Here is a 24,312-nt window from a genome sequence, read left to right as displayed (position 1 = left end):
ATAAATTGTCAATGGATAACTGGTGACCTGATCACCTAGAAAGAATTAAAATATTTATAAATACTTTAGGAAATTTTTTAATTTCTAAAAGTACCAATTTAGTTAATTAATTTAATTACTTCAAATTTCCTTTAATTATTAATTTTATTTGTAAAATAGCAATGACTTAACAATTCTTAGCCATGCGCAAGTATTTCGTGAAATGGTTTTCGTAAGCGTTTGTTGTTAATTTTTGTCTAATTATAATAACATATTTCAGAAGTAATAGATATTTATCTTAAATGAGTATTCTTGCTAAATTTGTTCATTGGTAAAACTGTAAACTTAGCAGGAGTAGTAACACTATCTATTTTTATCCAATTTACATATCTCATGTTTTCTAACAAAAATAGTATCAATTAACTTTATCGCGTGTGCTTCAAAATCTCTTCACCTTCATCCGTTGTTGATGGATTTGATGCCCAATATGGGGTCGCCCCCTTCCTACTGATACTCACAAAATATCTATTTCACTTTTTGGTTTTAGCCTCAATGTATCGATTTTGTCTTTGAATTCATCAATGTTATGTCATTGCTTGTTAATAATTTTCCATCATTTGATCTGAAAGAAGTTCAACTGATTTTTTTTTGAATCTCCTCTACTTGTTTATTTGATTGAAATTATAAATCGTTGAATAGGAGAGATAAGAAGAAAAAAATTGTCACTTGTCGTTACGATTAGGAGTTTGTGACATTAAATGTCAGAATATATTTAAATATATTTCCCTCGGGTGATCTCTCTTTCCCTTTTGAGTGTGAGGGAGATAAAATGATGTGAATAAGACGGTGTGAAGAGGAAGAAGAAGAAAATCGTGACCTCGCCTCTTAATAACATTAAATCGTGTGACATTTCATGCGTGGGATTAATTTAAGAGCGCGCGCACTTTTTTTCTGTGCTTTTTAACCGTTTTACTTATTACCTAGCCATCAATATCGTGCAGAGCAATAAAAAAACAACATGGACAGATAGTTGATGGAGACAAAAAATACTCTAACACTTATTGGCAAAAAAAAAATGTTTTATACTATCTGAAATCTCTGGATCGCCTCTTGATGCGAATGTCACGAGATATTTTGTCTTTCCCGCCTTTTGTGTGCGAAGTGGAAGGAAATGTCTCAGATGGTATTTCGGAGTCTCGAAAGTGTTTCACATTAATGGTTTAAAATCAAATTTATTCCAATTGGTAAAGTGGATAAAAAATGGTCAAAGATTGTGGATGAAAAAAAAATTTACCGCCTTTTTGTCAAACGTTTCCCTCAAGTGAATGTCACAGAAAGTACCATCTGAAAAATTGGGTTTTTTTTTTAGAGGATTTCACCTGAATCTCTGGACTTTAGTGGTGATAATGAGAAATAATGAAAAGTCAAGTCAATAGGTCTCCAATATTTCTTTTATTTTAATTATCTAAAAGAAGAAGAAAAAAAAACAAAATATCAAACTTCATTAATTTACATTCTTTTATCTCTTCACCTCGCTCTCTTCTAGTGTGATCGAGAAAACAGTTTTTTTTTCTTATTCTCTCCCTCGTCTACATAATTATACATAAGAGATCATTTTATTTATTAACAAAATGTATAAGAGATAATAATGAAATGGGTATATAGAAGGCTCATTCGAAATTAATACATACAATAGCAATATTTTACGAAATTCAATGTGTAAGACAGAGAAGAAGAGATAAATAAAAATCAGAAGCGACCACTACATGACCTTCACATTTAGAGAAATATTTTTGTATGTTATTAAGCGCCGAAATTCAAAAATTTAAATTAGTCACTTGGACATTTTTTTTTCCAAAGTAGCCAATTAGAGATTTGTCGCGTGTGTGATTTTCTGTTACTGAGAGTGTGATCTTTTCTCTGGACGCGGGACAATTGTTTTAGTAAACGTCTTGGTTTGCACAGCAAACCATAATTAATATTCCCCAGTTTGTATATCGACATTTATGTAGAAATATCATTGTTGGCAAATATCAGTGCATATAGCAAAAACACCTTGTTACCTAAAAGTCTTCCGAAACATAAAACTACATTTCCGTCATCAATGCCAAAGTAATGAGTCTATCCCAATAATTTGTTGTGTTAATTGTTTTGTTTGAAAACTTGTAGTTTGGTGAAAATTTATCCAATGTGGGAAATGTATAAGACTGTTGTCATCGAAAATGAGACCTCAAGTGTGTATGGATATAAAGTCAAATATATCGATTGCCAACACTATCAAGGTCGCTTTTATGCTTTTAAAATATAATAACCACGGAAATATTGGAAATTCATGAGAAGAGATAGGTGTTGTGGAACAAAAAAGTCCCCGGGGCGTGTAAGTTTCCATTTCGACAAAGGTACTACAAAAGAGCGGGGATACAAAATACTGTCAATTGAGCAATTCACCTGGGAGCTCCTTGTCGCCAAAGAGCGCCCCTCAGTGATATAAAGTTCGGATAGTGTAATGTGGGATTTTCAAAATCACGATCAATGTCATTGCAAATGTGATTGTTCTCTCGATGCACTCCATGATATATATACTAAAACTAAATCTTTGCTTCACGCTTCTCTGGGTCATTTAAAACTTGTTCTTATAGAGAATGTCTGAAAATGTGGGCTTACATCTGATAATGTTGGATATTACAGTGAAAAGATATTCAGGGGAAGTTAATCTTAAAATTTTGACAAGAATTTTTTCTGTGTTACGAACGGTTAAAATTTAGTATTGATTCATCTGATGGATTTAAATTCAAAATATCGCTGACGAAGAATTTACTCAACTCATTTAAAAAATCAGTTTCCCTTGGCTAAGTATGGAAAACATTTGATTTGGTCGGTTTAGGCAAACTCTTTAAAATTAATTGGGACTTTAAGACAATCTTAGATGATATTGCTTATTTCTATCGACATTCCAGTACAATATTACTCGATTTGTCATTCAACCACTACAATAATAAGAGTAGAAATCGATAAGTAGGGGAACTGTACCAAATTTCGGCCAGCTTACAATTTCGGCCACTTCCTTTGTCCCTCAAACTTTCTATGAATTTTTAGTTTTTGCATATACTTTAGAGATTATACAATGCAAAAGAAAGATGATGTGAAAAGGACTTTCGAAAAATTCCGGAAGGACAAGGAACTATGAAAATGAAGGTGGCCGAAATATTACCCAAAGCTAGGGGGAAGTGGGCCACCCTTGAAATTGGGATTTCACATATTTTTAAATAAAATTGAGCCTGATTGTGATATAATTTAACTGCACAAACAGATTGAGAAGCTAAATTATATCACGATAAGGCTCAATTTTATTTAAAAAATAAATGAAAAATCTCAATTTCAAAGGTGTCCCACTTTCAAAGGTGCCCTACTTCTCCCTATGTCTATATTTTTATTCATTCTAAAATATATTAAAAATGAATTTTAGGGTCACCGATGACTCCTCAATCGTCCTTGAAGGGTTAAAAAAATGGAACAAAAAAATCAATTTGTATTAAAAATATTACTTTTCAAACTTAAAGACTTTAGCGATTGCATACAACTGACAAAATTTGGTGCATTTGGAAATAAAACTTTTTGGTTAATAATGTCTGCTACAATGTTTAACAAACTTTACCGAACATCTTTTGTGAAAATTCTCGAACAGCTGTCAATCAAAACGTAAAACGAATAGGGTTAACTTTAAAAAGTCGGACAATGCAAAATATCAGAAAACCAAATTTTAACTTCGACAAAAAAAGAAACAAATGGAGTAATCTTCATGATACATTGAGAGAAATTCGAAAATGTTAAAATAACATTCCGGAAATGTTAATTTTACACTGCATTATTGATCTGAAATCGGTATAAATATTATGCTTTTTAGGTGCATTATGGGTTAAAGTTACCCTTTTCATGTTAATTTTACACATAAAAAAGTGTAAAATTAACATTAAAAAACGTTGATATATTTTTACACCTAAAAAGTGTTAAAGTTACGACGAAAAAGAGTTAATCGCACCCTCTTTTTTTCTCAGTGACTCTAAAATTAATTATAACTACTTTATCAAAATGCAAACTTTCAAATTGGTTTGTCCTTTCCAACTTTTGTTGTGTGTGGGGAAAAAGTGGGACTTTCCAACTCTTACCCTACGTCATTGGACATGTAACCAAATTAAAAATATATTTTACTTAACATTAGTATCAGTTACATGCTTGTAACATACAGTTGAGTTATCTTCCATCAACATTTTGTTAAATGCTTTTTTATCGTCAGTACGAATCGTAACATCGTTTCTATTTATCGAATGAATATGATCGATAAAAGGCAATATAGAATAAATTTGACTTGCTGATGTCCGGGATGCTCGACGTAGTCGATCGAAGCCATTTGTCAAAACAATATGACATCCATTATAGACTATTTCTGAACTGCAGCTTAAAAAACTAATTTAGCTGTATCCTTGTAAGTAAAACTATTCTTATTCGATTTAAATTATTATGAAATTGTTCCGTTAATATTATCCTAAGCTGTCACTTTCTGCTTTTGAAAAATTTTCTTAATTCTCAAGTTATTCGTGTGGTTCGTTCGGGTAAGTTTGTGTGGAGCGTACGGCCCATTCGAGAGTTGTTGGCCCGGTCGACGGAATTCTCAGAACTGTCTACATTAAGTTTGATCTGCACTCATCCATATGCGTGTCATAGAAAAATCCCTTATGGTACTCTTCTAATAAAATATGAACATGTGTTTCTTTTTTAGCACTTTTGGGGAAACTGCCCATGCTTTGCATGGCCCCAGCTTCATAAAGACTAAATTTTTCTTATATTTTCCAATAAATTTGACTCATCGCACCCATGTTTTAAAAACTAGGTGAAAATGTTTTGTTTTTAAAATATATTGCGGAGTCACATTTATTCAGAAACATAGGAAAAATTTAGTTATTATGAAGCTTAGGACCGTGCAAAGTATAGGCACTTTCCCCTACTGTTCTGGAGTGCTTCTAGATAATCGACATTTCTTTGTATTGATTCCTGTCACAACTGTTTAATGGTTTTAGAACATGGAGAGGACTAGGAAAAAGCAGTCGAGACAGGAACCAACACAAAGAAAGTAGATAATGCAGAAGCATTTGAGAACAGTAAAGTTCTAAAAAATATATATGTTAATTCTTCATTGGAATAGCACCATGAGTAATCTTTAAGGGTCAAGAAAGGTGCCAATGATCTGATTTTTAAATGTCTGATATTCTTTCAGTCTCTACACTTCGATAGAATTCATATAGGGGAAACTGGGCACCACCAAACACGGGGTAGCACCAAACACTGCAATTTTTTAATAGGATATTCTACTTCAGAGGATAAGACTTATAAAAATTTTTAGGCATTATAGGGATGCTTGTCCACTGAAGAAATGGTCGAGATAGTCCAAGTAGTTTAGAAATATAAATTAGTGTTTGGTGCTACCCCGTGTTTGGTGGTGCCCCAGTTTCCCCTACATTTGTTTCAGTTTCGCTTAAGATTATTCTCTCACGAATCCTTACTTCGTTTGAATTCGTATAGGAATTCGATGGATTTAAATTTAAACTAACTGTTGTTCGAAAATTGACTGACTCAATAATATTTCCTTGAGAATGTCTCTGATGTTCTCCTCTGTGTTGATCGTCCGTTGCATGTCCCTAAGTGCTACCGGAGCGATACCTTCCAGATGTGTACCCTGGGTCTTTAATAAAAAGACAAGAAGATCTGTCCGCTGAGGATGCATGTGGTATGAGTGAGAGACACGATATGTGTAAGATTGTGTGATTTGATCATTGAAGTAATCTTCAGTGGAGCGAATGCCTTACCGAAAGAGGTATAAAGTTTTTTTTTCTTGGCTTAATATCAGCAGCTACGGCAGCAGGTAGAAGACCAGGATCCGTCCATTCGTCGCATTTTTAATGATGTTTAATGTACACAGTGAGACACAGACAATGTGTGTAAAAGGCAGCCTCAACAGGCGAGTCTCGGCTCTCTCACTCTGAGACTCTTTGGTCACTCCGGCTGCATGGAGGTATCAAAGTGGTTTTCAGTTTACGTCGGCTACTCAGAGGGCATACAGCTCACTCGGGCGCTCCTTGTCTGGTTTTTCTTGCCTTATGTTTTTATAAATCAGAGCCGTGGTGTTTCTTCTTGTGCGACATAGAAAAAAAACAGCAAAAGAAGAAGAAGAAAAAAAAGGAAAACAATTTGCGATTGAAGAGGAGTAGAATCTCATTGAGATCTCCTTTAGAATCTCATCCTCTGCCACGGTAGACAATCTGGAAGGGTGAAATATTGGCGGATTTCCTGTGTCGGGAAGACGCACAAAACTGGTGTGGTCCAGAGAGGTGAAGTGCGATAGAGAAGTGGCTCCTCGCGTACTCCCTCGTTGAAGTCTATTGTATATGCTTTTTGTTGTTCGTGGAGCATAAGAGGAGACGGCCCAAAGTGTTGTGCATGTTGGAGATCAGTTCCACGTGAAATTGTGTGATAAAGTCATAGTGAATTGTTCAATGTAGCTGAAGGCAGGAATTGCAGGATTGACGTAGTGACTCTATTGTATAGTTCTTTGGTTTTAAGATAAAACAGAGGATTTGTGGGTGGTGGTGTCAATTGAATAGAGCTGTGGGATTTGTGGCTTGGCAAGCTGGATACCGGAAGTGTTTACACATTGGCCTACTCGGATTGGCTAACTGATGAAAATAGGTAAAAATATAAATTGAAAAAGGAAAAAATCTTCCTGTTTAATCTGAAAGTTTCGTACTCCGCGATTGGGGAAAGAAGAAAGAGATTTCATTTGAAGTGCTATGGAAAAAAAATTGAGAAATTTGCCCAAGAATTTATCTTGGACATTTTTTTTTTTGACAAAATATTTGAATAGGCGAGAAATGTTAACAGGGGGAGATTTGTCTAATTGGCAGACAAATAGAATTCTCAGGAAAAAAAAATGAAAAATCTCGTGAATAGAAGAAAATCACAAAACATGGATAGGATGAGAAAACAAGAAGAGCCAGAGAATAGAATGTCAAATAAAATATGATGCGAGATTTGTGTGAAATAATCAAATAAGTTCCCCTCGTTTTTTTTTTGCTTATTTTAACGCTACCCTGAAAATTTCTTCAACAAACATTTTCAATCAAATTGCCATCACGTCTCAACCTTTTTCCCGCCATCCACGAATGGTTTTCTTAGATTGACTTTGCAAGAGCGAGAGAAAAGGAATTCTTAAATGGCATAATCTGTGTGTTTGACTAAAGGACGAAAGACTGTGCGTGAGCTTAGTTTGAGTCTTTTTTAACTTTTTTTTTCTACCCCATATCGCTTAATTATCCACTTCCGGGGCACTCGGTAAATTGCCCAGCACACCAATTGCCAACATAATTGACTAATTGGTCCAACTTTGTCGAGAGAGATTGGCTTGAGTGTGAAATTCTTGCACAGCAGTTAGTTTCATTTAAATATCAACAACATACAGACATGTGCAATAAACACTGTAGCATGATTTTTATCAAGAACCATTTAAATACTTTGCACAAAAATTATTTAAGTGTAACAAGGGATAATAATACTTTTTGAATTTCCAATTTACAAAATCTGAGTAAGAAATATTATTTAATTCGATTATTCGGAAGTTAATTGGGTTTGTGACTGAAAATTTCAATATTGCAATCCTTTCCCTGAGTTGTCACACTTTTATTTGATAAAGCTTAAAACCGGCATTTTCTGACCTACTTTATTATTGTAGAACACAGTATTGTACTTATGACTTATTAGGAAATTAGAAAATAATGAAAAATATCGAATATCTTACTTCTTAAAACATTACGGGATACCGGGGCAGGTTGTGATAGCAAGTTATTTTTTTTCTTTGCGTGATGTTTATCGAGAAATGCTTATGAATAACACTTAGGGTAAGTGTGCTAAATTTCGGCATAGTTGCATGCAAGCGCCAAAGTATCAAGTTTGAAATGTAATATTTTTAATAAGAATTGAATATTTTTGTTACTTTTTTATAAAATGTGTTGCTTGGAACCTTGTAGACAGTTTATCATCTTTATTTTCTCTAAAATCATTCTAAATACATTTTAAAATGAATAAAAATTTAGACATAGCATTGGTGGCCTATTCCGGCCACCTTCATTCTCATAATTCCTTGCCCTTCAGGAATTCTTCTAATGTCTTTTTCAGATCATCTTGTTCGTCGAAGCGATATTTTTATTATTTCCTTGCATTATATAATCTATAGAGTATGTAAATACTAAAAAATCATGGAAATTCGAAGAACAAAAAATTTGGCCGAAATTGCAAACTGGCCGGAATTTGGCACACTTCCCTTATACATATTCTTCAAATATTCCTTCAAAGGTAAACTAAAACATTCCTAAAAATTCAGTCCCTTTCTTTGTCTGTCCCAATTCACCCTGATTCGAATACAATTTCGAAAGGTCACTTTAATTCCGATTTTCTTATTTGGTTATAAATACTTTGAGTGCGATTTTTAATTTGAAAGTTTTAACATTTTTTACCGGCATCTGTCCGTTCTATCTCTATGTTCTTGTAAACCATAATAAAAAAATAATTAATGAAAAATATTCTTGTGATTGTCATTTCATCAAAAATTCCGTCAGTTTTCGTGAGAGACCATGAGGAAGAATGTAGAGTATTTTCTCACTAAGAAAAAGGGTTGGCATAGAACCCCTCATAGTCAATTTTTTATCCCTCTATAAACCCATTCAAGGAAAACTTTAGGTCCTTTTGTGTCCGTATTAAATTGGACAAGGAATAGGCGAGATGTCCAACATGGAAAGAAGGAAAAAAAAAGAAAATGACATTGAATGAATTTTCTTTCTCTTCCGCACTTATTGCTATTTTGCATATTGAAGACCTTGTGAGGTACAATGGAAGGGCTCGTATTCAGGACACTCGCACATGGTAAAAAATGTGTTTCTTGTGAGGAAAAGGGTAGAGACCCTTCAATGTCCTGTGAAATTCATTCTCTATCTTTTTTTCACGCACTATTGTCCTCTCAGCTCTATATTCCATTTGGTCGCTCAGGGTTTTCATTTTACCTTTAATAGTATATCACATAAATTGCAATACACAGTCCGACTAATTACGCATTCACTTATTAAAGTGTTTTTCGTAGCAAAAGAAAAAAAATGTATCAGTTATTTAGGCAAGATGCTTATGTCCCAAAAAATCCATATACCAAGAAGTTTATGGCAAAAACCTGTGCACAGTAGTCAGGAAAATCTTGATATTGTGCTTCCTATGCTTGATCTTTTCTCAGTGCAAACTGAAACTACTCATTAAATCGGCTTGCATCCCTCTCACTCGCCAGATACGGGTTTCGTGTAATAACAGTAATTATGGCTCTAAGTACAACAATGTTTTCCCTCAGTGGAGTCCTCACTATGCATTTTTACACTGCCTGCCCTCGCGCCCCATGCAAATTCCCAAGGAGGTGGCGATTTGCTCGGTTTTTCTGCGGCCAGCAAATGAACACAGAGTGGTCACAAATTATGTAGTATCACTGGTGTTTGCCCTCCACGGGATAGCCCCGATGCACCCCACAGTAATGAACATGGATTTTTGGTGAGAAGCCCCTTGAGGTATATTGAATATGTCTCTTCTTGGTGTCCTCCTCTGTGGTTACTTTTTTTTCCACCTTAATTGTCGATTTTCTCATAGGTTTTTTATAAGGCTTCATTGAGGGTTCTTCAATCTTAGAAGTATGATTTTTTTTTGGTTTCGAAACAATTGAACTTTAAATAAGGATATTATGATTTAGAGGGAAGTGGGGCACCTTTAAAATTGGGATTTTCACTTATTTTTAAATAAAATTGAGTCTTATCCGTGATAAAGTTTAGCTGCACAAACAGATTGAGAAGCTAAATAACATTATGATATGGCTCAGTTCCAAATAAACATAGGGGGAAGTGGGGCACATTTGAAAGTGGGGTACCTTTGAAATTGGGATTTTTCACCTATATTTAAATAAAATTGAGCCTTGTCGTGATATAATTTGGCTGCACAAACAGATTGAGAAGCTAAATTACATTACAACATAGCTCAGTTCCATTTAAATACAGGAGGAAAATCCCAATTTCAAGGTGCCCCACTTCGCCCCATAGCCATGTTTGAAACTCATTACTCACTATTTTCAAAATGCTTTTAAGAAAATTTACAAATAAATTGTAAGTTTTCCGTTCTCTCGAATTCTCATCTGCTTCTATCGAACTAGATGTATACATCTTAATTAAGAACTAAAATAATATAATACTTATATCTTGAGCATGAAAGAAATAAAATTCAAAATTCAATATTCGTTATATTCAATGTTTGTTTTTAAATAAACTTTTTAGTATACTGAAAATGTTTCGCAAAATTGTTCGTAAATGTTTGTGAATTCCTACTGGCGTATTGCGAAATGTTTGTAAATCGTATAGTATGGTGTGGTAACTGGATCGTTTTCCGAAGAGTGCTACTTAAACGCTTGTTTTTGGACTGATGAATTTTTTTTTACTTCTTCTAAATTCATAGAATTATTCACTGTTTCATTCAGAAACATAATATAAAAAAAATTATCAAAAATATTAAAGAAAAATTATAGAATAATGATAATACTGAAATAGGTCAGCATTCGCTAACTGGGTCGCCTTTTCGCTAATTCACTTTTAATTAAACCTTTGTATTTAAAATACTTTTTTCACAAGGAAAAAGCAATAAATGTTTTCAACCAGCTGTCATTAGCGAAAATATCACTGCTTGGAAAGTTTTAGTGAAGAACCCAGCTGGCACAAGATTGAAATGAGTCAATTACACTCACTTATTTAATGGATAAAAATATTATTTTTGCTTTTTCTCAAACTTGAATAGTTATATTATGTATAACTATGTAGTGACTATATTACGGAAATAAAAATAAAAATATTATTTTAAGTGGATTAATCATAAACGATCCAGATAGCGAAGAGCCCAGATTAGCACACTTGACTATATAACCCACTAAAAAGTTCATAAATGTTTGTACTTATTTCATAAACTTTGTAACATGATCACATGACAAGCATTTATTGTTCTTTTTTAAATGTTGGTTCGCAAATATTCGTAAACACACAAAAAATGTTCATAAAATTTTGTCATTTGTTCGTAAAGTCAAAAAAGAAAACAAAAATGTACGATAAAATGTTTGTATAAAAACAAAAAATAATAATCAAGTGATCATGCTACGAACAATGCTCGTAAAGAAGTACAAACCTTTACGAACTTTTTAGTGTTTTATACGATTAATGAGTATTTTGTAAGTTTTCAATAATAATTTACAAACTTTTACGTACAGTCTTACTATTTTTTCTGTGTAAAAAAGATGGATAAAAACAATTAGTGAGAGCGAAGTAATTTTATAATATGAGATATAAAAAACGTACATAAGAGATGCCTGTTTTTTACAGATTAAATGGATTAAACCAAATAACATCCATGAATTTAAAAGAAAGAGTTAAACTTATAATTAATGAGAATTAAAATAAAATGCACAAAATAAGCAGAATCAAATATCTCAAATTTTTGATGAAAAAAAAACAATGAATTAAATTTAATTTGTTAAAAAATAATGCAAATCAAAATCCCATATAGGAAGAATTAACTATTTTAGCGAGTAAGATTTTTTAATATTATACAGTATTTTTTTTAATTCTGAAATTGAGAATTCGATTGCATTTAATGTGAAATTTTAACAAGTAGCGTAAAAGGGATTCGAACCTAGGACACTTGCATTATAGAATGAGCGCTTTATCCATCTAAGCCATTGATTGCCCATAAAACACTATTGACCATTGTAAAACTTGTAATAAAATTAAAGAAAAAAATCTAATATCAGTTATCAAATTGCTTATAGCTGGGTTATACCCATGAAATTTGTACTAAACTTTTCAATACTGAAAAATACAATAAGGGAAAGCGCTTTACCTTCGGACGACTCAAGCTTCGAATAATTCTTTTTTCTCAATATGTTTTTAATGAACTTAAGCCACTATAATATTTTATTTTAAAAGCTAAGCTAGTCCGTTTAAATGTTTCGAAAAAAGCCATGGGGCAAATCCGGCAAACCCATTAGGAACATAGAAGAAAGATTAAGTTGTTCGAAGCTAGAGTCGTCCGAAAGTAGCGCGCTTTCCCCTACTTTGCGCATAGAACTCATCAAATTAAAATTGTATCAAGATGTACGTTCACGACTTGTTTTAGATATCGAAAAGCGATTATTTTACCTGAAGAGAAAAGCGTGACTTATTGGATAGAACACTATTATGGGACCTTCGAGATCTAGGTTTTATACATCTTGCATTTTTTCTGTTGTGTTATCAGTCTCTGATTCGTAAATTCAGTTAAACAATGTTGGTCTAGATAAAGTAATCTAGCCAAGCCGGTATAAATAAGAAATAAATACATCTGTTTTCATCTGAAACAGTTTATTTGCAGTTTATCGATTATTAAATTAATGTTTAAATAGTTTATTATCAACTGTTTTTGAAAAGATTAATAAAATCATAGTAAAGGCTTTTTCCATTTTCTGTGTGGAATATCCTTTCAAATGTAAGAATCTTCTTAACCCTTTCCTAATACAAAATTACAACAGAAAATAAATGTTCAATATTAAACTTCTAATTCTTATCCAAATTCTCAGAATAGTTCAAGGATTGATACGATCTGTTATTGTTGCCAGAGTAGCTTAGATGTCCCAAAAGAAAAAAGAGACAAATCATTACCATTTTAATTCTTTACGCAATAAACGATAAAATCTCCACCTTCAGAGAAATCTCAAAATCCCATTCGTTTTGAACAAAATACCTCGAAATTCAACTCTTTTTTTTATCAGAAATGACTAAAATTTCAATAAAATCTCCCATATCTCTCTAGAACGCAATCCACTCTTCTGTGTCAAACGAATCTTATTTTTTTCCACCTGTAGCACATTGAATTTCTTACCGTGACCTTGGTGTTGTTTTGTCTCCAATTTCGAGATCACTTTTATAGGCATTAAATGGTGATGAAAATACAGATGATACATCACATTGAAATGCTAATTTTCTATTTTTATTTCTCATCAAATTTCTTCTTTGCGCCTGATTATTTCGGTAATAGAGATGATGAGATTTCTTCCAAATTTATTACATAACAATTAGAGATGAAAAAGCAAGGCAGAGAGAGAGAGAGAGAAAATAAGATATAGATATTTGTGATAAATGAGATAAATGAATTAAAAGTGCTAATTAGGTGCAATCTTACTCAAATTTATGATCTTTTTGTCGTTTAAAGCTAAGAAGTCTTTCTAAATATAAAGCCACTTAATTAATACACATATTCTTAAGAAACTTCCTTCATAGTGTCGGCTTATGCAAAATTATGTCTCTTTTCAAATCAATGCACTAATGAAATTGATGAAAAGATTGAGAAAAAAATATATAACAAATCTAATTGTCTCCTTTGCAAACTTGCCTAATGTATTAATTTCCCATTGCATTGCGATTATCAAGTCAATAATCATTACAATATCAGAAGCTGATAGATCATGGTGCATAAAAACGACAATCCACAGGAAAAATAAATTTTTAATATGACTGAAAGTGGTGGGTTAGAGAATTGAAAGGGGAAAAAAATACAATATTGCAGACTGCAATTTTCATTTAACACTCTACACAGGTACAATTTTACTGTGTTGCGTAGTGTGGAAATGAATAAGTAATTAATGCAATTAGATTGCAATTAACATAGATATTCAAATGTATGGCAGTTTCTGTTGAGAATTTATCTCAATTCCCTCGGATTTCTTTTCAATTTCAAGTGATTTATTATCTATATTCGATCTTTTCCATTGGGTTGCAGGGAAGTTTTCTATATGAAATTTTATAAGAGAAAAAAATATTTAAATATTTATAAATAGCTAGAGCGCCATGTAAACATATTAACATATTGTCTCATTGGGAAAAATCATGGTTTTTTCCTTAAAAGAATGTTCTAGAGTCATTATTGTTTGGTTTTCTGTACACGAACTTATTGATAGTATATTGAGACTTTGTTGCACATGAAAATCCCAATATTACGTGTGGGGTTTTTACCTAACTCTGTGGGCTGAAAAAATTATAACAAATATTTTCTAATGAATTTTTTCATTATCTTATAAAATAGAATTTATTAATATTTTCGAATAAAAGAGTGACTTTTATTCACCTTTCAATTTACTTAATTTGAGATTACTGTATTATTTACTATTTTCATAAGTATTCTTTATATTTATTCTTATCATTAATTTTTAATTTTCTTTTGTTTTTTTCTGATACTTTTCCAATATCTTTTTTTGATAGAGATCTTAATCACAGATTTGAAAATTTATTTGTCGAGCCACGGTTGAGATATACAATATGACTTTTATTAATTTAAAGATAAATAGGGATTTAACTCTTTAAGGACGAGAGAATCCAGAGGATCAAAAATTGGGAAGCAGAACAGTCATTTTTTCTAACTTCAGAGCAAAACATAACTTTAGAACTTAGGGCAGAATCACATTGACAATAAAATGCTCGCCGTTGCCTCACCGTATTTGGTTAATTTATGCATTTTCATTGCAATTCTTTCGCAAATTTTCCATTACCGTATTACCTTATCTCATACTCAGTGGCACTAGGTGAAAATAATATAAGAAAATTGAAGAAATAAAACATAAATTCTATAAACGGTGAGCAAAAAAAACTGTACGATTAATTTCTCTTACAGTTTTTTCCTCACCGTTTATCGAATTTTCGTTTTATTTCTTCAACCTTCTTATATTATTTTCATCTAGTGCCACCGAGTATGAGATAAGGTAATACGGTAATGGAAAATTTGCGTAAGAATTGCAATGAAAATTCGTAAATTAACGAAATACGGTGAGCATTTTACTGTAAATTTGATTCTGCCCTTATTTTTAGAAGTGTTAACTAACTTAAATGTTATTATGTCTTCGGCACATCTTTTAGATTGGGAAAATTTCATAAAGTCAAAATTTACATCACTCTCTTTCTTAAAAGCTTTGTATATGTCTACCTTCCTCTTTTTCTTTTTTCTTCTTTTCTATTTTTCTATTTCTGAAAAATTATTTATTTTTATTATATTATTGATTATTTTTTTTTTACTATTTTTCTTCTTTTGAAAATGACACCAAATTCAATTTAGCTTAACACTAAACCTACCAAGAACCGGTCAAATTGACCGGTTTAAAATTAACACATATTTAAACGATACAATGTCACTGTCAAACTTTATGAATTTCTAAAAATTTGCGTGTAATATGTTTTTCAGTGTTTTTGAATTTTAATTTTTTGCTCTTTTCCAAAACAAATTTGTTGAGCGTCCTACCCTATAGCGGTTTGTCATTTGACCGAAAAATGACCAAAAATGGTCGGTAGGTTTAGTGTTAATTTAATTTAAAATGCCAAAGAGTTAGACAGACACATGCGAAACGTTTAAGAAAGAGATGCATGTGAATTTTAGTTTCACGAAATTTTCATGATCTAAAAGGTGTGCCAGAGCCATAAAATATTAAATTTGAAATTTAAAATTTCTAAATTTAATTTATATAAGTGAAAATGTTGTTTAAAAATAATAAGGTATAGGGTAAGTGTGCCAAATTTCGGCATAGTTGCATGTAAGCGTCAAAGTCTCAAGTTTGAAATGTAATATTTTAAATTCAAATTGATTTTTTTAATTCTTTCTTCTTAAAGAGTGTTGCTTGGAACATTGCAAAGAGTTTACCGTCTTTATTTGCTCTATAATTATTCTTAATGCATTTTAAAATGAATAAAAATATAGACATAGCTTTGGTGCCCTATTTCGGCCACCTTCATTCTCATAGTTTCTTGCCCTTCCGGAATTCTTCCAATATCTTTTTCACGTCATCTAGTTTGTCGAAGCTACATTTTTTGTTATTCTTTTGCATTGTATAATCTCTAGATTACGTAAAATCTAAAAGTTCATGGAAATTCGAGGAACAAAAAAGGTGGCCGAAATTGCAAGCTGGCCGGAATTTGGCACACTTACCCTATTCTAAATTTATTCATTTAAATTTATTAATTCTACTTTTGTAGCTAGAAAAAGTTATGTTTTTGTGTTTCGTATTTGAATATAAATTAGAAAAACATAGTTACGATGAGCACTCAATGTACTCGTACACTGAGAAAAAAAGAGGCTGCGATTAACTTTTTTTCTTCAGAACTTTAACCCTTTTTGGGTGTAAAAATATATCAACATTTTTTAATGTTAATTTTACACCTTTTAAGGGTAAAATCAACATGAAAGAAGGGTAACTTTAACCCATAATACACCTAAAAAGGGTAATATTTACACCGTTTTCGGATCAATATTGCAGGGTTAAATTAACATTTCCGGAATGTTATTTTAACTTTTTCGGATTTCTCTCAATGTACCCATGTTAAGTGATAGAGTACTCGCTCTATGATGCAAGTGTGCTAGGTTCGGATCTCCTTTAAGTCATCAGGAATGTTTGTGGCATATCTGACTAGAAAAAAAATATTTACATGTTTACTAGAAATCTGGCATAGTTTCTCCAAGGGACGTAATGACATAGCATTATGCATGACATAGCATTTGGAAGTTTCCAAAAAAAAAGTTCTAAGAAACATGCCCCTAAATTTCTTAGTCACGAAAATTCATCTCATACATTACCTGTGAAATTTTGAATGAATCTTCAGCCCAAAATTGTTCTTGATTACCAAAATTGTGATTATATTTGGGGTGTTTTTCTTTGGTTCCTTCTCACAGTCAAATGCATTGACCTCTTGCATGAAATTGGATGAAAATTCGAAAGCCAGAGGCACGAGAGGATCAATTTCATTTTAGGAATAAAAAAAGAGTGCTGCTATTACCTTCAATGTTTTCATGTGTTCCTTTTTCTCCAATATTTCCCTGGGTACAAGTTGAGTTCAAAGGCAATGCCAAATTGATGCCTTCTCGGTGGTACCTTGTGGAGAAAATTACAATATGAAATCGATGCGGAGAACCCAAATGTTGACCACTTTTCACAATCACTACAATGTTAAGCAATGCCACTGCGAAGGTACCATGGTAAAAGACTTTAGCAAGGTTCTGGATTGCCGGTGTCGCTCGGATGGCAATTAAGGTGGCGGTTTGTACTGTGAGTAGGGAGAGAAAATTACAATGCAAATTTCTTCCTCAAAACATTTTTTTTGGATACTGTTTACTCCTTTGGACGACAATTTGGTCCAATATCTTCATCCCCTCGAGTCATCTAAAATTTCTCTCATCAACCCTTTTGTCTCATTTAAAGTGGAAGATGCTGTTGGCACTTGGGTGAGCTTTTCATCGTGCTATTTTGGAATAAATCAACACCCAACCATAATTGATACTCTTCCTCTGTACATCTCTATGTTATGCTCATAACTGAAATTATCTTTTGAAACTGGTGAGAGTTTATTCCCTGGAAACCTCCACTTAATTTCTTTTATTTCGATATCTCAAGCTTTTTTTCTCTGCCACACAATATATATTGTACAATCTTTTTTTTGCCTTAGTCAACACTCTTGAAATTTGATAGTTTTTTTGTACAATATATTCCAAAGTGAAAAAGAAAGAAAATATCTGAGTGTGAAAGAAGGAGAACAAACGCTGCACGTGGAAAATTTAGTCGAGCAAATAGTATCAAATTTCTATTTTAGGTTTCATTCTTATAACTCTTTTTTTTACATCTTCTCTTTTCTTTTCTAATATCCTTGTCGAATATCTCTATTACAATTCACACAGATGCAACAATTGAGTGACTTTTACGGCTTTTCAGAGATGTCCAAATTCACATTCATCAACCATCTCAACAGCCACCGCATCATGTCTTTCAGCTTCTTCATACTGAGAAGGAATTATCTCTCAATTTTTCACCATTGCACCAAACCGTGATAAATTCACAAGGTTGATTTGACGGAAAACATTGATTTTCCTCACTCGATTTAAAATTTCACGTCTGTTCAGTCTCTCTCGTGATTGTTTCATGAGATGGTAATTATGCTAATTTAATGACACTCCCAGGGCAATGGTGTGTTCACTTTCGCTTGAAGAGCCGTAGAATAATTTGTGGTATTTTATTGAGAATCTCCACGCTGAGATAATACGCTAAATTTGGGAGATAATTCTCAAAAAATTTTCATATTAATTGATTTGAGGTGCTTCTATCCAATAAATTCAGCAAGATGCTGTCAATTATCTTGATCATGAAGGTTGGTTTCTGATGGATAATTATTTAAATCACTCTTCTGACTAATTTAGATACACTAATAACTTTGTTTTTAGAATCTACTGAAGTTTATTTTTAAAACAGCATACAAATAGGGGAGAGTTAGGTTTTTTGAGTGGAAATGGTGGAGAAAATTACTTCAAAAACCTCAAAAACTTAAACGAATTTATCGAACTAAAAATTGAAAAAAATGTACTGATTGAATATGGTAAATTTAATTATATTCCGTATTCACTCAAAAAAAAAGTGTTATAAAAGGAAGTTGAACTTTAAAGTTTCTTATGGCCTCTACACACTAGAGAAATATATGTCCATATTGAAGATTTGCTTCAATATTGACATAATTTTCTCTAGAGTGTGTAATTGCCATTTAGAAGCCAGTAAGTAACTTAAAATTGATAACAATTTCATGATAGATAAGAATTGCAGAAATCAAATTAAATGATTGAATTAAAAATCTGTTAACAAATTAAAATTGGTTTTACATGGTTTTCATGCTGGAGATTTACACCCGTTTTTTAATATCCTTAAAAAGTAATGAGAAGAGCCCTTATTTAGAAGAAAAAGTAGAAATTAGAAGATAAAGTAATTAAAAGAAAATTGTATAGTCCTAAATGTTAATTATGTAACATGGGCATTAATCAATAGATTCAAAAAATTTCAAAACCGGGGCAAAATTAGTCAGGGAGTGAGGTGTTATAGTTGTTCCGTACAACTTTTGAAGGCTTTTCAGTCTGATGGTATGTAATGGTCTCTACACATTGGGAATAATTTTACTCAAAAATTGCATTTTCGAATGAAAGTGCAATTTTTGACGAAAACTGTTCCCAATGTGTGGAACCCCTAACTGGCAGTTGACGGAAAAACTTAAAACCTTTCTGAATTTATCATGTTTTATTTCTCTGCAACGTTTTAAGAATAGTTATCCTGGTTATCAAGAGGCAAATTCGTGGGAAAAATCACGTACGGGTGGGAAAAATTGACATTGCACGACGATCAGGTTCAGATCTCTCTTCAATTCAAATTCTTTTTCCGTGCCAGTCATTTGAACTGAATGGTGATCTCAACGTTTCTGATCTGAGATCCAGTTCAAGTACAGTGTAAATATTTTCCATCTATACGTGATGTTACACTGAGAAAAAAAGAGGGTGCGATTAACTTTTTTTCCTCATAACTTTAACACTTTTTAGGTGTAAAAATATATCAACATTTTTTAATGTTAATTCTACACCTTTTGAGAGTAAAATCAACATGAAAAACGGTAACTTTAACCCCTAATACACCTAAAAAGGGTAATATTTACACCGATTTCGGATCAATACTGGAGGGTAAAATTAACATTTCCGGAACATCATTTTAACTTTTTCGGATTTCTCTCAGTGTACCTGCGAATTCTATACCTGATGAAGAGAATAAACATATTCGAAACAATGTAGAAGAATAAAACATAAAAAATTAAGAAAAGTCTAAGTTTTTTCGTCCACTGCCAGTATTTACAGCGTTTCTTAATTAATGAAACATTATGCCAAATTTGGTATTTCAATTTATTTATGAAAGTTAATATACAACAAGGATTAAAATAAATGGTTTCGAAGTATTTTACTTATGCCTTAAATTTATGTTAATTTTACATCAAGGAATTTTAATTTAATTAAATATAGTACTAATTTTACTTTTAAAATATTCGTCATAGAAAACAAATAGGTACACGCTAACCAATCGTGAAGCTAATTTACATTATGATAAGGCTCACTTCCATTTTAAAATAAAAGTAAAAACCCAATTTCAAAGGTGCCCCAATTCAAAGGTACTACACTTCTCCCTATAGTCATGAATAAATCCTTTTAACCACTTTTAAATTGAAGAAAATTTATATCAGTTAGGTGACAAAACAATCTAATTTGCAGTTTGATTTTAATAATTTTGGCAATTCCTAGCGAGCACCAAATACTATTATATTTCAATTCAGCCGAATTCTGCTAAGCTTAAAACGAAACTTGCGAGGCAGTGCCATTTTCATATATTTAATTAGCACTTTTTGTTAGAGAACTGCTAACCGATCAACACATTTTTGCTGATCGATTCAGCAAAAATATGCTGAAAACGCTGCCTTTTTCAGCTAACTTTGGTCGCTGGATTATTGAAAATATGACTCATACTTTTTTATTCTTACATAACACTAATCCTAATGCAAAATTGACCTTATTAAGCCATTTTTTAAAGTCAGTTTTGTGGCATCTAAAGTTTCTTTGATCGTTTAAAGAAAACAGAAAAGATAAAGTGTATAGGGCAAGTGTGCCAAATTCCGACCAGCTTGCAATTCCGGCCATCATTTTTGTTCCTCGAATTTCCATGAATTTTTAGTTTTTACATACTCTAGAGATTACACAATGCAAAAGAATAACAAAAAATGTAGCTTCGACAAACGAGATGATGTGAAAAAGATATTGGAAGAATTCCTGATGGGCAAAGGAACTATGAGAATGAAGGTGGCCGAAATAAGGCACCAAAGCTATGTCAACATTTTTATTTATTTTAAAATGCATTAAGAATGATTTTAGAGTAAATAAAGACGATAAACTGTCTACAAGGTTCCAAGCAACACTCCTTAAGAAGAAGTAATAAAAATATTCAATTTGTATTAATAATATAGCATTTAAAATTTGAGACCTTGGCGCTTGCATGCAACTATGCCGAAATTTGGCACACTTACCCTATTTTCCCTATTTATTGTCTCGTGTCTTTTGACACATTTTACCCCAAGTGATACTTTTTTATTAAGAAAGGACAAAATCGGAAAATTCTAAAACCGACAAGGGTTTCGTGTTTAATAGAGCCAAATTATTCTTCAAAGATTCTTTATTGCATAACATTGTAAATACCTAAAAGTTGGTCCCGAAATGATATCCCTTGTAGGAGAAATATTTCACAAATACGACTCAAAATTTCAGTATACATATTCGTTTTTCATTACTGTAATCACCATCAATTCGGGTGTTTAGGGAGGGTCGCTAAGCCTATCTATGGAGAAAGTGAAACCTTGATTTACTTTATCTTAGGAAATGTTAAATTTTGAAATTTTGGCCTTGCTATATTTTGCTTGAAGTTCCCCTATTCATAAGCCTTAGAAAAGGTATTTAAGTAAAAACGACAAATGTGTTTTGTTAGGATGATTACTGGTCCACGAGACCTTTGACCGATTTATAAAATATTTGCAAAATATTTCCACTCACTGTTCTGTACATATCGAATGCATTGAGCACGTGAATACAAGCTTTTGATGTCTTCATTCACTTCTTATATCACAATCAAGAAGTCAGTGTGGAAGAGGTGTATGATTTGAGTTTCATTAAGTCTGGTGCCCAGGTATATATACTTCATGCTGCTTTTAACTTTATTGAAATTCACTCTAAAAGTCAATCTTAAAATGGGAATTTATCACGATGGAAGAGAATATTGTGTTTGGACACAATTTCCATATAGATTTTTTTTTTATTTCAAAGCTATTTGCATCAAAAGTGACCCCGTGTACTTGGAGAATGTTATATTGTGCATGCAAATTGACGCGAGGTTTAGTCCAAAAAAGGGGAAGATTGCGAAAAGGCCAAGGAATGGATTAATTTGCTGATGGAGATGATACATGCAATTTGTTATATAGGAGTAAATGCTGAAAAATTCTGCACTGGTGATTTTGTGTTTCTTTCACAATTTTCTCCTCATCTGGTGTCTTTCAATTTTTGTTTCCTCCTTTTCCAATCTCTTTGGTTCAGCTTTTGTTCCTTCAGACTTCACTCAATAATGTTTCTCTTGGGCATATTCGCACACGCAAAATGCACGAGTTGGGTTGATTTTTGTTTTTGTTTATTTTTTTTTTTTTATTTTCGCGAAAAGGCTCCCAAAGTTGAATATATATGATGATGATGGTGAAAATTGGCGATAAACTTTCATTTTGTCTGTTTTCTTCATTCCAACATCTCCTTTGAAGAATTGAAAATTATGGTCATCTCGTGCATTTCATATTGTTGATGTTGGTTGCCGCTTTTTTTTTCTTACAAACATCTTCTTGCACCCAGCAAAAGTGTATATACGGCGTTGCACACACAAATAAAATGTGGAAATAAAATAAATGATAAATTAATAATATAACGCGTTGTGTAGATTGGTAAATGGCTTTTATGGATGGATTCTTTTTTCGTATATTTGCAACGCTTTGCAACGTGGAAAGTTTTGCAAGAAGTTCAACATTGGTTGGGGCTCCCTTGTTCACCCTTTTCGTCTCTCTGGTTGCACTCTTGGACGCATTTCTTAGCATCACCATCTCTTTAGTTCAAAGAGGGACCTGTGCAATCGATTTTGCTGTTGTGTACCGTAATATAACATTTTCTGCTGGGAGATTTTCTGATTTCTCTTTAAAATACAACTGGCAGCAACCTAATGAATTATTGACGTGCCCGAGTTTCTTTTTCGAATTTTGCGAAGGAAGAATCCAATGCGTGCGCCAAGTGCTGAAGCTTTTTGTCCGGAATGAGAGGAGGGTGACCCCTCTGATGCTGTGTTTGACTTTTGGGGCCAAGTCATGAGACATCGTGTCACTTGTCGGATTTACACCTATGATATCAATTTTCAGTTGGTTTTTCTCCTCCCAAATGGAATATATTAAAAAAAAAATATGTTTGGAAAAATTTATTCACGCACAAAAGAATGACCACAAACATAAAAAAAACAGATTGGTCCAAAAAAAAACAACATCTCTCGCACGGTGTATTAAATTTCCATCTTATTAGAAAAATAATAATCTGACGTCAATTAGTATCATATTTTTGATTCTTCCGATATGACAATTTCCATATGGAGCCATTTATTGTATCTCTTGGTGACATTTTGAAGCGGTCTCATGAATATCTCTTCTTCTGCAACCAATTGCCCAAAATGGATATGACGCACATTTAAGAATTTTCTCTCATCGATCTTTGCAAAATTGAGGACTTTTAGTGCGTTTGGTCATGTTTAAAGAAGACGCTATTTTTTTTCTCTTCTCTCTTCTTCTTTCTCCTTTACAGACGACGAGCACCCTCCAATCCACAATCGCCTATGTCTGATCAAAACAGCACAGAAGTTATTAATCAGGTGGCCACAACACAATCTGGATTTTTGCCGCCGAGGTAGAGATTTGATCGTCCCCATCGTAATACTCTGAAGAGAGATGTTTATAACAGAAATCCACTAAAGATTTGTACAAAGAAAAGAGTTCATATTTTCATAATCTTTTTTTTTCAAAAATTTCCTAACAAACATCTTTCTTCAGAGTAGTCCATGAGTTTAAAGCATTTCAAATGGGGGAGCATTTTGAGATTACACGTGCGACTTAGAATTGAGATCATCTCTTTAGGAAATTTATAGATAATGAAAGAAAAAAAAGAGTTTGATTATGCTGATTTTTTTCCATACATAACCTTTTTCCCGTGGATTGTTATTCAAAATTTTTCACTTAATATTCAAATTGGACACATTTTAAACAGATATAAATTTATGATGTGTCTAAAAATATCCGCATATTTGGACCAAAGATTATATTAGCAACTAATCTGACTGAGAAGTATTCAAAAATTTCTAATCAAATTTTGCTGTAACTGATTCGGAAAGTAACTTTAGGGGGCAATCTACCTTGGAAGCATAAATTAGATGATTTTCTAAATTACTTATTTCAGTTATTTACAGTTGCCTTACTTTAAAAAGAATTGCTACTTGTGCAGATGGAGAAAATTTAAATACAAAAATATTTTATGGACATTTTCTTATTAAATTAGAAATATAATGGAAACGTTGTTTTTATAACAATTGAATTTGTTGGGTGACACTCTCGGTAACACTCCTAAAAATTGTTCATAAATGTTTACTTACTTAATACTCGTATATCGTATAACACACACAAAAAAGTTCGTAAAAGTGTGTACTTTTTTCACAAACTTTGTTGGTAATATAATCACGAGACAAGCCTT

At 32.4% G+C, this 24,312-nt stretch overlaps 1 protein-coding gene across 21 annotated transcripts in view; it reads left to right on the top strand.

Moving 5' to 3' along the window:
* The window catches only part of LOC129804438 (protein grainyhead), a 172,283-nt gene that overhangs the window by 83,895 nt on the left and 64,076 nt on the right, over positions 1–24,312 (top strand). For 8 of the 21 annotated variants that reach the window (XM_055851729.1, XM_055851727.1, XM_055851728.1 and 5 more), the window contains exon 4: positions 23,374–23,475. The exons of the other annotated variants lie outside the window; for them this stretch is intronic. In XM_055851729.1, the coding sequence (XP_055707704.1) occupies positions 23,374–23,475 (102 nt within the window). The remainder of the gene's footprint in view (positions 1–23,373; positions 23,476–24,312) is intronic. 21 annotated transcript variants of the gene reach the window in all.

Source organism: Phlebotomus papatasi, chromosome 2, assembly GCF_024763615.1.
Source record: "Phlebotomus papatasi isolate M1 chromosome 2, Ppap_2.1, whole genome shotgun sequence".
NCBI lineage: Eukaryota > Metazoa > Arthropoda > Insecta > Diptera > Psychodidae > Phlebotomus > Phlebotomus papatasi.
This window is presented reverse-complemented; position numbering and strand designations above follow the sequence as displayed.